General features: G+C 47.6%; 1 protein-coding gene across 1 annotated transcript in view; it reads right to left on the minus strand.

Annotated features, from left to right (window-relative positions):
• Positions 1–408: 408 nt before the first annotated feature.
• The window catches only part of GDPD5 (glycerophosphodiester phosphodiesterase domain containing 5), a 96,670-nt gene continuing 83,128 nt past the window's right edge, over positions 409–13,950 (minus strand). Inside the window, exons 10-17 of the mRNA XM_079321474.1 lie at positions 13,175–13,325; positions 12,565–12,783; positions 11,215–11,372; positions 9,362–9,509; positions 8,397–8,479; positions 3,860–3,972; positions 1,463–2,593; positions 409–1,401 (exon numbers count right to left, since the gene is read on the minus strand). Of these exons, the coding sequence (XP_079177600.1) occupies positions 2,478–2,593; positions 3,860–3,972; positions 8,397–8,479; positions 9,362–9,509; positions 11,215–11,372; positions 12,565–12,783; positions 13,175–13,325 (988 nt within the window). The 3' untranslated portion in view covers positions 409–1,401; positions 1,463–2,477. The remainder of the gene's footprint in view (positions 1,402–1,462; positions 2,594–3,859; positions 3,973–8,396; positions 8,480–9,361; positions 9,510–11,214; positions 11,373–12,564; positions 12,784–13,174; positions 13,326–13,950) is intronic.

Here is a 13,950-nt window from a genome sequence, read left to right on the forward strand (position 1 = left end):
CCAAGGGTTCCAAGTGACCAAGTGAACCCATGTGGTGCCATCCCAAAGCACCCTAAATAATTTGAAGGGTTTTTTTTCCCCAGCCTTTCTCTTTTTGAGAAAAATCCCAAATTAAAAGATAGGGGGTCTGAGGGGAAGAGAGGGGTTCTGCATTAAATGACAAATGCAGCGGGAAAAGCAAATCTCTGGAACACCTCATATTCTCTTCCAGCCTGGTTTTTGTGTGATTTGCTCTTGATTCCAACTGCTCCCAGGGCATTTTCAACCTTTCGGGTTAAAAGGAACTGAGCATGACAGCTCATTTTTCCATTTTGAAAATTATTGAAAATTATTGAAAATAATGGGAAAACTCTCTGGAGGGGCAGTGGGGGCCTCTGTGTAGTGCCACAACACAAAACAACAATAGACTGGCAGGGGAATACTGACAGTTTATTTCACAGAGCATTGCAGAATTTATTTTGGTCTAGCTCTAGTCTCATCAAAAAAAGTATCATCCTCTTCTTTTCTTTCCAAAAAAAAAAAAAAAAAAAAAAAAAAAAAGGTAGCAAATATTCCGGATAACAACAGTCAGTGCATTATGCATGAAATTCAGGTCTTGTCATTAAAAAAAAAAAAAAAAGATAAAAAAGAAGGTTAATTGCAAAAACAACTCTGTTGGTTTTCTTTTATCACTTCCAAGCTTTTAAGCACTTAACCTTTCCATAAAGTCATCTCCAAGGATTGAAACAGAACATGCAGGTGATCACCAACAGATGCTGAGGTTTAACAACATCTCTCACTTGGCAATGACAATCCACCAGGAATGTTTCAATACAGCACCACATTAAAGGGAGAAGCAACTTAATTCTCAAAATACCTTCAAATCCACCAAAAATCCTGCAGTTCTGCAGAACAAGACACACTGCATTTCACTGTATTGAGAGTACCATGGAGAAGGACAATATTTGGGGAAGGTTAGAAGGACCAGAGGCTTATTCCACTTACATTCACCAAAACCCAGGGGAGATGCAAAGGAATAAAGTCTTGATTTTAGGTGGTGCTTTTTAGACCATCAAAATTCACACTGTCATTATCAATGTGGTTTTTTTCACATAGTTAAGCCACCCACTTTTGCCCCCATCTCTTACACCCTAAGCCTGAACTTCAGGGTTTCAAAAAGCCACTGGACTTCACCTTAAAAGGACAGAGCAGTTCCAAAACAGGAACAAGCTGCTCAGGGCTGCTCCTCTCGTGGCTTTGGGTGTGGAATGTGATGTGTATCAGCATCCTCCAGACTGCCTTCTCCTCTGTACTTTATTTTTTTTTAAACTTTTAACCTCTGGTCTAAGATTTTGGGTTAAAGCCTTTTGCATTGGGCACTTGCTGATGGGAGCCTCTGCCTTCAGAGCCCGTCAGCATCTGCTGCAAGACCATCCCTCCTTTGGAGGACACGAATGTGCAGCTTTAAAGATCCTGCTTGTACAGCAAGGAGCAAAGGTCTCCTTGCAGAAATAAATTATATCCTGGGGCTGCTTTGCCTTCCAGACTATTTACAACTTCTTCACCCTCAGCCCAGAGAGGGGGAAGCTCCCACTGCACCATCACCTCCTCTTCCAGCAGGGAAGCAAGGAGTGACTGCAATTGCCACTTGGAGTGGCAGGCACTTCAGCCAGATCCCAGCAGTGATGGTGCCTGCCCACGGCATCTTTGTCACAAGCCACCTCAGCTCCCAGCAGAGCCCAGCTTGGGGAGAGAAAAAAAGGGAAAAAAATAAAAATCATAAACTGCTGCCAGCAGAGCCCAATCTACGGCCAATGCTCAGGATTTGCCTTCAAAACTCTGGCAGGACATTCCAAAAAGGCTGCTCCTCATCGAGCATCCAGGGTTTGGGGAAGGAGGATGGGACAAGGAGCAGGTGCCCAAGTGACTGAGCCAGTGCAAGCCCTTCCCTGGCTCTGAGCTTCAGCAGGGAAGAGCAGAGTGAATTCCTCTCCTAGGCAAGCTTCTCCCAACAGCCTCCTGCTGCATCAGAGCTACCATTTCATTGCCCAGGAAAAGGGGAACCAGGGAGAAACAAAAGAAAAGGAACCATAACAAAATCAACACATCACAAGAACATCACAACATTCAGCTACACAGTCGCTGCACCAGGGGAAGGACTGGAGTAGGGAAAGGGGGAGAAATGGGACACACGTCCCAAAACCCCCAAGGGGACTCAGCTTTCACATCAAGATTCAAAGAACTTCAGCCATAAGGTTGAGGATTTAATGAACACAGTATTCCCACTCATGCCCTGGAAAAATTACACTCCAAAAAAAAAAAAAAAAAAAAAAAAAAAGAAAAAAAAAAAAAATCGAGTTTTTCTACATATTTACAAAAACAAGCCCCCCCAGCCTCACAAGCAGGGAGGTGGAGCAGCCAGTGGTGGGCAGTGGGAGCGGGTTTCTGCCCCAGCAGCAGTTCCTCAGAGCTCCCAGCCCGGGGAAAGCTCTCAGCTCTCAGCTCAGCCGCGCCTTGCTGTCCCGCGCAGCCGGGGCCGCCACCAGCTCGTTGGCAAAGCCGTTCTCCGAGCAGAAGGACAGCTCGTCCGTGGCCTCCACGCCGTTGTTGATCTCTGGGAAGGGCAGAGAAAGCAGGGATGGCATCACAAGAGTGGGATGGGGAACTGAGGAGCCGTGTGATCCCAGCACACGGCATCCATCTGATCCTAAGGGAATTAGGAGCGCTGCACTCATTGGAAACCAGTTCTGAACACGATCTGCCTCCTGGGCTTTTTTTTTTTTTTTTTTTTACAGCCCTCCAAAATCCAGCCACTACCAGAGGCAGAGCTGGATGCTTCCCTACACCTGATGTCATTGTCACAGGCTGAGCAAGTCACCTGTGGGAGAGTGGTACAAAGCACCTGAAGCCAATCCCTACCCAAATGGCCATCCTGGAACAGGACTGACTCCTCTAGTCACTGGTTTCACTAGGAAAAACCTGCACCCAGCAATGTTTTAATGGTAAAACATCCACCCTAGGCAAGAACAGTTGTTTCAGAGGTACAAAACTTCAATCTGCACCTCTCACCTCTAAGGGATTTTATGTCTAGGACATGCTAAGGAAGCTTAATTCTGCTGTGCCACGCTGCTTTCCTTGTCTGGGTTCCCTGGATTTATACCTGATTTCCACCACCTCTGCTGGCATTTCACACAATAAGCAAAGTTGCCTTTTTGCTCTGTCTGTGCCCAGTGCACTAAACCCTGATCCCTGCTGGGCATCTCCAGACCCTAAATACAAACAAAGAAAACCCATAAAAAGGCTCAGGGCGAGGGGGGATTATATTCTCATTCCTTCAAAGGTGAGTTTTCCAGCTTCATGCACCACATTTAACCTTTTAAAGTGAAACATTTCCACCTTTGCTCATAGTTTTGCTATCTTTCTTAGAGGTGGCATGTGATAGACATATTACCAATGTGTTCCAATAGAAATAAACTATGGGAGGAGCACAAGGGTATCAGGAATGCCAGAACCTCTAATGCCACTGAATTCCAGGTCTACCCCAAACTCATCACCCTATTTGTGGTCACATATACTGTTATTAGTGGGATTTATGTCTTTTGACAGTGGTGAGGGGAGAAGATGTGGGACAGTGTAAGATAGGATAACCCAGGAAGCTGAATGCAGGATTTCTGAGCACCTGAACCATTTTGGGATGGGAACAGCCTGGGCTGCAAAGGACCTTAAGGATCCTCTCATTCCAAATCCCAAAAGCCATATCCCATGAGTGCAAGTCAGTCCAGTCCCCCTGCCCACAGCAGGAAAAGAGCCCTGAATGAGGAGCAGCTCCTCCCTCAGTGGGGTGACAGCTGGGGGAGGGACCCAGCAGCCCCATCCCTACCTGAGAAGATGAGCTTCTCCTTCATGATCTTGACGTCCTGGCTGGAGCGGCGCACGGCGGCGCTGAGCATGATCTGCTCGGGGTTGTAGGTCCTGATGCTGCCCAGGCGCCACCTGCAAGACACGAGAGCAGTTCAGGGATGGTCTCTCCAGCCACAGGAGCACCCTCAGGCCAAGAGGCCACAGAGTGCCTTTGCTCCCTTGCACCTACACAACCCCACGAGGTAGGAGGATGCTCACAGGTGAGTGTGTTACCTAAGACATCCTTAACCACCTAATTCCACCCAGGAATTAGAGCCACGGATTCACAAATCCATGGATTAATCTCCCCCAGGACTGCAGCTGTCCCACAGCCCTCTCCAGCTGTACAAGGGAGACAGAGGTGTTTAAACTTTCAGAGGGAACAGAATAAAAGCACTGGTCAAGTAAAGAAACCACAAATTTTTCCCTCATCGAGTGCCATGGGCAGGCTTGTGGGAGAAGAGAGCTCAGAGACGATTTAAAGTTTCAAAAGCAAGGAAATGGCCTCAGATTGTGTCATAGGAGGTTTAGATTTGGTAGAGGAAATATTCCTTCCCCAAAAGGGCTCTCCATCCCTGGCACAGCTGCCCAGGGCACTGATGGAGTGCCTGTCCTTGGAGGGATTTCACAGCCATGTGGATGTGGCATTTGGGGGCACTGAGAGCAGCACTGTGGCAGATCCTCACTGGGAAGGGAAGGTGGAAGAGGGGAAAACATGGCCTGGTGGGCTCAGCCAAGGCAGCTGTTCCCAAGATCCCACCAGAAGGGGATGATGCTTAGGCCAAGCTTTCACATCCCCACCCCAATGACCCATCAGTAAATCCCACTGTCCCTGCCAGACCTCTAAATGGGATGCCCTAAAACTATTTGATAAAGAAACAGCAGGGATTTAGGGTGGCTTATGAGGTTTCTGATCAGCTGGCACCATCTAGTGGCTCACCCACACAATAGAAGGTGATCAAAACAATCATCTTTTCAATTTCTAACCCTCTACCCAGCTCCAGGAGCAGAAGATTTGAACACTCCACAAATCTCCTGTCTGGGTCTACAGCATCAGCCTGATAAAACAACATGCACAAAAAAGGTTCTGCAATATTTTCCCCAGGTAAATGTAGCTGCTGGTGTCAGTTTTGTAGGGTTTCCACCCCCTTCCCAAATCCCAGTGCTTGACACTTCAGGGTGACCTGAATCAGGCTTTGACCAGGGTACAGATGAAGGCCATACAGAAAAGAAGGGGTGGAATGGCAACGTGACACAACTCACAGAAGCAATGCAAAGGAAGCACAAGGAGGCAAAGACATTAAAGTATAAAACAAATTAAAAAAAAAGAAAAAAAAAGAAAAAACAACAAAAAAAAAGAAAAACAAACAAACAACAAAAAAAAAAAAAAAAACCCAAACCAATATATTTCTTCTATCATCATCATCTAAACTGAGCCACTCTGACCAGGAAGAACATATTTTTTGCCTTAGGGTCAGTCCCCTGCAGGCAGATCCCACTAAGGCCAATGTGACTGCAAGATCTCACAGGGTAAGACTCTCCTTAAACTCTAAATCAGGACCAAAACCACATCACTACAAGTCTTTTCTTTGCCCACCACACCAGGATTTTCAGCATCAAGTCACTCTGTGGCCAAAAGTGACCTCTTCCCCACAGATCCCTGCTATCCCATGGGTCATTCTGAGGCACATGAGCCCAGCCTCAGGCATGTGCAGGGACCAAGGGCTTTCCTCCTGCTGCCAAGAGGAACAAGCACTGCTCTGTGCTCTCCATCCCTGTGGTGGTAAAACACACACCAGGAGAGGGTGGCTCCTCTCTCAGGGGTGCACTGCTCTCACTGAGCCAGGAGAGGGTCACCCCATCTTTCAGGGGGGCTTTGAAATACCCTCTCAGAAGAGCCAGCAGTACATTTAACCACAAAGCAACCAACACCATGTGAAACACTGTGCTGTGCTCAGAAGCCTCGGGGTCTCCAACAAGCTTGGTTGAATAGAAAACAGCACCTCTCCTACCCCCTTGGACTCTGTTGTGATGGACCAGGTTTGGGACAGCAGCGTGCAAAAAGGCCAGAGAGACAGCAGGAAGGTCCTGTTCTGGGAGGCTGGCGTCAGAGCAGACCAGACGGACACGGGGTGGGAACAGACTAAAAAATACTGGGACAACAACACAGAGACAGCATACACCGGGTTAGGGCCACGGCCAGACCCTGGCGTGGGAGGGGAGATGCTCAATGCCATGGCAAGGGGGTGGGAGAGGGGCTGGTCCAGGAAAAAATGGGGTTGATGGGCACTGAGGTGGTAAGATGGAGCAAGCACAGAGCCAAGCTGCAAAGAGTCCCCCCCTGCTGTGCCTGCTCCTGCCTCAAGCCTGCCCAGCTCCTCCATGAGCCAGGGGGAAGCAAGAAGAGGAGCCCACCCCACACCCCTGCACCCACAGGAGGGCTCAGCCCTGTCTTGGGGAGATGCTGTAACACCAGAGCACCTCAGGACACCTGCAGGTATGGGTGGGCAACCAAACCCTCAGGAATACAAGCCCATGGCACAGAGCAGGAGCACTGGAGAAGGGAGCACAGGAGAGTTTGGTCCGAGCAGGGAAGTGGCAAAGGCTTTAGTGCAGACAAGTGAAGGCACTTCCTCCAGAGGGATGGGAATGGCTGCTGAGGGAAGGGCCAAAACCAGGAGGAACCTGGGATTCTGACTTGCAAATCCAGCAATTCCCTCCCTTACTGCAGTGCTCTGCATTTCCACATTCTGTTCCCAGTTTCACAGTGGTACAACCTGGGAAGATCCCAAGCGCTGAGGGCAGCAATTGATGAACCAAACCTTTCAGATATCAGCCCCATTACTTCAGAGAACTAATTACAGAAGTGCTACTTTCTATAATTGAAGAGACTCCATGGTTTTCTTTAGGATAGAGGCTGGTCTGAAACATCTCTGGAAAATACAGGAAGGAAGGGGATATTTTGCATGGGATTATTTCCACAGAGAAAGCATTACATCCTCTGGGGATCTCCCAATTACAATATGCCCTGGGACCTCAGAACTGGGCTGTTTTGAAAGGCAGTGACCTAGATCACTTTAACAGAAGGTCAGATTGCCTTTAAAACATCCACTGGCTTCAGCATCAGACTTCCATGGTGTTCACAGCTATGGATTATGCAATGTTCAAACCCTCACAGTCCCCTCCTGAAGCCAGATGTTGGGAAGCACCAGAAGAGCTGCATCCTACCCTGTCCATCTGCAGTGAAGCCATAGCAGAGAGGGAGAAAGAAAGAGAGAAAGGAAGGCTGAATGAAAAAGAGAAAGAGGAGGAAAGCACCAGAATTACCTGATCATGTGATAGCTGTGAGATGCCAGAATGCAGCAGAGAGAGAAAGAGGAGGAACATGCACAACAGTCAGAGCAGTAAGAAAATAAACACAGCAAAGAGGCAAAAAAAGGTTAGTTAGAAGTCATCACAGTTGGTATTTCCCCTCTGCAGAGGCTGCCACGATGCTGTCACTGGGGCTGGAGCAGAAGAGCAGGAGCAGTCCCTCCCATGGCTATGGAGGAGAGAGAAGCCATGCAGAGGACAGAGGACGAGCACATCGAAGCAGTGCCTCTGCTCCCACCCAAACCCTCATCCCTTCATCAAGGAAGCAGCTCTGGTTTGCTCCAAAAAGAACTTGGGGAAGAAAAAACAAAACCACCAAACCAAACCAACCAACCAACCAAAACCACACCAAAAAAACCAACCATACACTGAAGGCCAAATGCCAAGCCCTGTTCCCCAGAGCTGAATCACATCAGCAGGTGGTAGTTGGGCAATTCTGCTCTGATTCAGTTTTGATGTATCCTCAACCCTTATAGCAATTCTTTTATGTAGTGGAGAAACTGGAACATCAGGGAAAGGGGTCTGTCCTGCACAAGGCTCTTGGAAGAGCAAGCTCTTTGCTGCAGCAAAGTCCATCTTCTGCAGTAGAGTTTCTCCTCCTTCTCTCTAACTAAGCAACTGATTTGATTTGCAGGATCATAACCTTTCCCATAGTAATTCCCTGCCTGTGGCAGGAATGTTGGAATTAATGATCTTTAAGGTCTCTTCCAATCCAAACCATTCCATGATTTCATAATATTTCTAAATCCAAACAGGAGCAAACTGATTTAAGAAAACTGTAACATGTTCTTTTTGAACACTGTAATGGTGGAATCTCAAAATCCCTCTTCTTCCTTTAAAACACTGTAATGTGTTTCTCAACATCCATTTCCCTAAAGCATTTACAGTTTCTCTTCCACATATTTCAGGAGCAAAGCATCTGACACTACTAATTTTTGATCTCTCATTCTTAAAAGGTGCATCCAATTCTCCATCCCATCTTGGAAGTGGAATTATTGTTCGCAAGGATTTTTTAGTAAATATTTCCCCTGCTATTGCAATCCAAGAACTGAGGCCCAGGGTACTCCTCTCTCCCATCTCCACCCAACAATCTGGACAGAAATACAGGTCACAAACACACAAAAGCAGAGCTGTAACAAACTTACTTCTGGAATATAAAAACTCCTACAATTACGAGAAATGAAATGAGATCAGATGTGATCCAGATTAGGTGGTACTCGTCTGGAGGCTGCAAGACAGAAAACAGAAGCAGACCTTAAACCTTATTTGGGTTTGTGCAATCACAGGGAGACCACCAAGGAGCAAGAAAAGCACAGAGCTGCAGGGGTTAGGTATAAATCACAACATTTATGACCTTCCTAATGCCAGGCTGTCATCCAAAACCATCAGGGAAAACTGCAAACAGGGACAATTTGAAACTCTCCCTTCTTTTGTGTGCTGACATTTTCTCAGAGCTCTCTGGGCTGAAAGTTTCCTATTTCAGCTGCACCTCAGGGTGAGGGCAAGATGCTGTTTGGCAATCCCAGTCTGGGGGAAGACAGGAAAATATATCCATGCAGGGTCCATTTTAAGTGGAGGTAGGACCTTCTAGGCACAGCCTCATGCTGAATGTGTGATTTCTGTCCTTTCAGGCACTGGTAGGTCTGGTTACAGTTGCCAATCTAAGTGGTCATCACACCAGCTGAGCCATCATCAATGTCTCTCTACTTATTTTAGTTCAGCAATGGGGTTGCCAGAGGTAAAACCTGTCCTCAATTTGGGATTCAGAACAAGCAAAAACCAAATTTTACAAATTGGTCAAGACACAGAGGCCTGGTTTGTTGGTTCACCTGTGTGCCTGCTTCTCCTGCAACTCTTAACAGTTGCTCAGCAGGTCTGCAAAGGGGAAAACTGGAAAAATCACGTGGTTTAAATAGGGGATACAATCTTCAAGGATCCCACCCAAACTGAAGGCATTGTGCAAGAGCAACATCAATTCATTACCCACTCAGCGCTCAGCTGTACAGAGGGGAAAACCCTCAAGCCCAACCAAACCTCCCTGGAAAATCTCTCACTTCTACACTGCAATTCCTCCTCCCAGAGGCTCCCAGGCCTGGCAGGGGGTGCTTACCATGAGCCAGATGGGGAAAGGCACCTTTTGGAGGACGTGGGAGCTGTCGGAGGTGACGGAGGGGACGCCGGCGCACCACAGGATGGAGAAGAGCCAGGGCTCATTCACTGTGTACAGGTTCACACTCAGGTTGGCCATGCTGTAATCCCTGCCAAGGCACACACAGGGTGATGGGCAGGACCCCACCAAACCTCCCCTCCCAGAGGAGAGCTCTTGCCATCAACCACAGACAGGTTTACTTTGTTGGAAATGTGTGAAATCAGAGTTTGTAACAGGGTGTGGGCACTTTGTGAGCAACCCAAGGGCACTGCATGCCAATGCCTTGATCCTGACAGCTTTCCTCATCTCTTGGCTGCTGTCTGCACAGGCCACAGACCATCTCAGATGCTTCCCCAGGAATGAGGGGCATGGTGTGTTTCTGGAACAACCATCTCATCGTGCTGATGCAAAATCAGCATCTGCCTCTGACGCCTGTAACATTTCAGGGGCAATTTGCTTAATTAAACACTGACAGACCTGTCTCCAACATCAATTCCTGCAACTTCCATGCCCTTGTTTTGGGGACAATTGCAGAGTTACAGCTCCCAGTCTCCCAAGGTCATTTTCCAAGCAGCTAGAACCCAGGAGCTGCCAGCAGCAAACCAAGCAATGGCAATTACCTGGTACCCAGATAATTCATATGAATTGCTCTATTTCCTTTCTCCCTCACAGGGGCAGCACAGAATCATCCCTGCAATTTAACACTGGAAAAAGGTGGAAGGTCACAGTTCAAGACATGGACATCTCCCAGCTCCCAAAAGCAACAAGGTGCTCCAAAGGGGTTCTCATGGGCAGGGGTGGTTGCAGCAATGCTGCATCCAGGTGCTGGATTTGGGGAGAATTGAGAGAACTGTGTTAAACCAAGGTTGCAGCAATATTTGACTGGGTACTACAGGGTTCAAGAAACATTCAGGTGACAGCTCTTATTTTGGGGACAGCTCAGGTGGGCTTGATGGGAGATTGGGGCTGATAACCTGGGATAGATGAGTGAGTGGGCACAGAGCCCTCTCTATGAGACAGAGCAAACAGGAGGGAAAACAAGCAGGAATTCTCCTGCAGGTAAAGCACAGCCTTGTTTTTAAGGACTGACTGCTGGCAGCCATGGGAAGGCACAGCTGGTTCACCCCAAGCAGGGGCATGCTCTCAAACATTTCCCTACTTCAGCTCCAACATGCAGACAGACAGCTCCTTTGGAGATATTTCTGTTCTGCAAATCTGTTTAAATTTTAAAAACTAGAAAAGGCCCTACTAGAAACAATCTGCCCACACTGAGAAAGGGGGCAAAGCTGGGAGCTGAAACATCACACACTTCACATACAGGCTCAGGCAGGATCCCTTGCTGTGCCAGATCATTACAAAGAACTAATCAGTTTAAATTGATGAAACAGGACAGGAGTTTCTCTTTCTGCAAAGAGAAATTTCTGAAAGCATTTCCAGACTTTGGGCTAATCAAAATTCCGTGCCAGCAGCTGCAGAGCAGACAAACGGAAGCAAAGGGCAGCTGCTAATGAAGATGAAGCAGCTCTCAGAGAGAACTCAGTGTGAAAGGCCTTCACTTTTTCCCAGAGCTGTGAGTGTACTAAGAATCAGCCAATTCACACATTTGTATTTCAAAGAGGCTCATCATATCCTGAGACAGCATGTAGAGATGTCAGAGGCAGCTGTGCTCTCCCAGAAGCAGCCTGGATTCTGGATGATGGGTAGGGAAAAGCTTGCATGGCTCAAGCAAGTCCATCTGGAAAGATGCCTCTGTGCAGCCAGACAGGCTGGGATGCTGAGGGAAGGATGCTGGGGGCTCTGACAGAGGGCAGTACCTGACATCCTGGCTGGTGACCTTGGTGTAGCGCAGGTTGAGCTTCACGATGCCCTTCTCCCTCAGGCGCTCTGCCCCCAGCTTGAGGCCAGAAGTCTGCTGGAAACCTGGAGCAACCTGCCTGACCAGCTGCCTCTCTGTGTCTGGCAGCCACATCACCTGTGGGGGAAGCAGGACAGGACACAGCTTATGGCCAACGTGGCTCCTAAACCTGGGAATGCTCCAGCCCAGGGCTGGAATTCCCTGAGCTCACACCACGATTCTGAAACGTGTCAAATCAGCAGCTCAGCTGTGGGTAAAGTGGATCATTGAATCACAGAGTGGTTTGGGTAGAAGGGACCTTCTAAAGTTATTCTGAAAGTGGTTTGCTTTTGTCTTCTGCCTTCACTCAGAGTCAGGATTGAATGCTTGAGACATGGATTTCTTATTTGGATTTGGTTGTCTGTTAAATCTTACCTAAAGTACAGAGAGTTCTTCAGCACTTCTAGCTATCAAGCCAAAAGTGAGAAAATGGAGGTGAATCTGGCTAGTTACAAGGTCTTTTAAAGCCTATCCAATTAAAAGCTAACATCTCTATTGTTTATACTTTTGACCCAGTAACCAAACACCTGTGACCCACACTGTGGCACTAAGTACTCAACAAAAACTACTACCTGAAATCATGGAGAAGGAACAAGAAGGAAGAAAAAGACAATACTCCAGAACATCCATCTTGTCCCATACCTAATACTATATTCAAAATCCTTCTCCAAGTGTGAAATTACACACTTCTATTCAAACTACACATCTGTTACTTTAACTCCATCACTCAAATCTGGAATCTTCTCCAAGGCCTCAAGTCAAAAGCAGTGCTCTTTTGGGGGTCAGTGTCAGAAAGCACAGAGAGTTCAAAACTCCCAGGCTTCAGGGTCCCAGTATCATTCCAACCCCTTCCCATTCCAACACCTTTCTCTAGGCCAGGCTGCTCCAAGCCCCAGCCAGCCTGATCTTAATAACTCAGAGACACTCATCTATCAAAGCATCAGAGCAGCACAGAAGCAGCCACTTGCATTTTCAACAGGGAACCAAAACCCTGAGTGAGAAATCCTCCTTCACATCCCCACATCTGTTTTAGCTCTTTTTCTTTTGCTCTTCAACTCCATCTCTGTTGTGGCCTTAGTGGGGGCTTTAAAAAAAAACCACCACAAGGAGAACCAGTTTCCTTATACCCAGAGACAACCTCTCCTGAGCTGCTCCATTCTAACCTCTGTGAGCACTGGTACAACTTCCAGTGCTGCCCCACTGGTGACACACAAGGATTCATGGAAATCCCAAGGGATTGTGGGAATATCCCCCCCCCCACAGAACTCACAGCCTGCTGCCGAATTCCTGATGCCAGGATGGTTTCCAGGGTGATGTTGATGTAGGTGCTGTAGTAGGGATGAGCTGCTGGCAGGTCCTGGAAGTTCAGGATGAGGGATGTGTTGTCCTTGATCACCTCCAGCATATCTTCCAGCTTGCAGACTGACTGGTTGGCAGCCTCCAAGTAGTCAGCCCTTGAGAGAGCCCCTGCTGTCCAGAAAGGGTCATTCTGAAAGCAAAGCACATCCCAGGATTACTGCCATAAAGCCCAGACTCCCCCAGTGCAAAAGCTGACCTTCTTACTTTTCCTTTGTGGGGATGATTGTCCCAAAATTAAATTTAAAAGTAAAAGGGGAACAGTGTATAACATGCTGTTATTTCTGACTTTCTTTTATAATCATATTCACCCTCCTGGGGGTCTTGAAGCTCTTTGTGCTGTCAGCCAAGCTTGAGGCCCCTTTTTGCAGAAGAGGCACAGCAGAAAAACCAAGCCTAAGTGTAGCAGAGACAGAACTCAACATATCCAGCTGCATCACATCACCAAGGAGATGGAGCTACACCCTTCACCCTCCAAGGGGACCTGGGCACGAGCTGTGATGCCACAGCCCCATGGCACCCACCTGCAGGAACCACTCTCCAGCATTGAGCTTCTCCAGGTCAGTCCAGTTGAACATGGAGCAGTGCTCGTAGGCCCGCTCTGGAAACACCTCCTCCACGTTTGTTGTTCTCCTGAGGGTCTTGTCATGCATCAGAAAGGGCACCCCATCATAGCTGCAAACACACACCCTGTCACAGATGCAGCAGAGAAATACCCCTTCCCACTCCAGCCTCCCTCACTGCAAAATCCCCGTGAAGGTCTCAACCAGCCTAAAAAATCCCCAGCATCCTCAAGAGGAAAATCTCTTTTTAGATACCTGCTGGATGTTGGCAGTCCATGCCTCATCTATCTACTCCTCCCCATTACCCCCTCAAAAAATCTCAAACTCAGGTGCCTTTGACAACTGAATGCTCATCAAAGCTTCTCTGCAACTCCCAAAATCAGAGCTTTCCCTGGATGCACTGACACACACAAACTCTCACCCAAACTGCTCAAAGTAGATCAGGAGGGAAATTTTCAAAGCCTCTCAGACTACAGCATCAGGCTTTCAGCAAGATGCAAGGCTTCCAAACTACCAAAAATGCTCTGAAATTGCCTTCTCCAATTGTAAACTGGTTTTGTGCCCACAGGAGTCAAGTTCATGCTTAAAAAAAGGAAAAAACCCACACCTCTTAGATGAAACTAAGCAGCCAAATGCATGCCCTCTGGATATTACAGAATAATGGTTCTTGAAAGCATAAAAACTCTTTAAACTTTCTTCCACTCAATTTTCTGTGACCAGATCAATGTTAAAACCAC

Source organism: Erithacus rubecula (genome assembly GCF_903797595.1).
Source record: "Erithacus rubecula genome assembly, chromosome: 1".
NCBI classification, from domain to species: Eukaryota; Metazoa; Chordata; class Aves; order Passeriformes; family Muscicapidae; genus Erithacus; species Erithacus rubecula.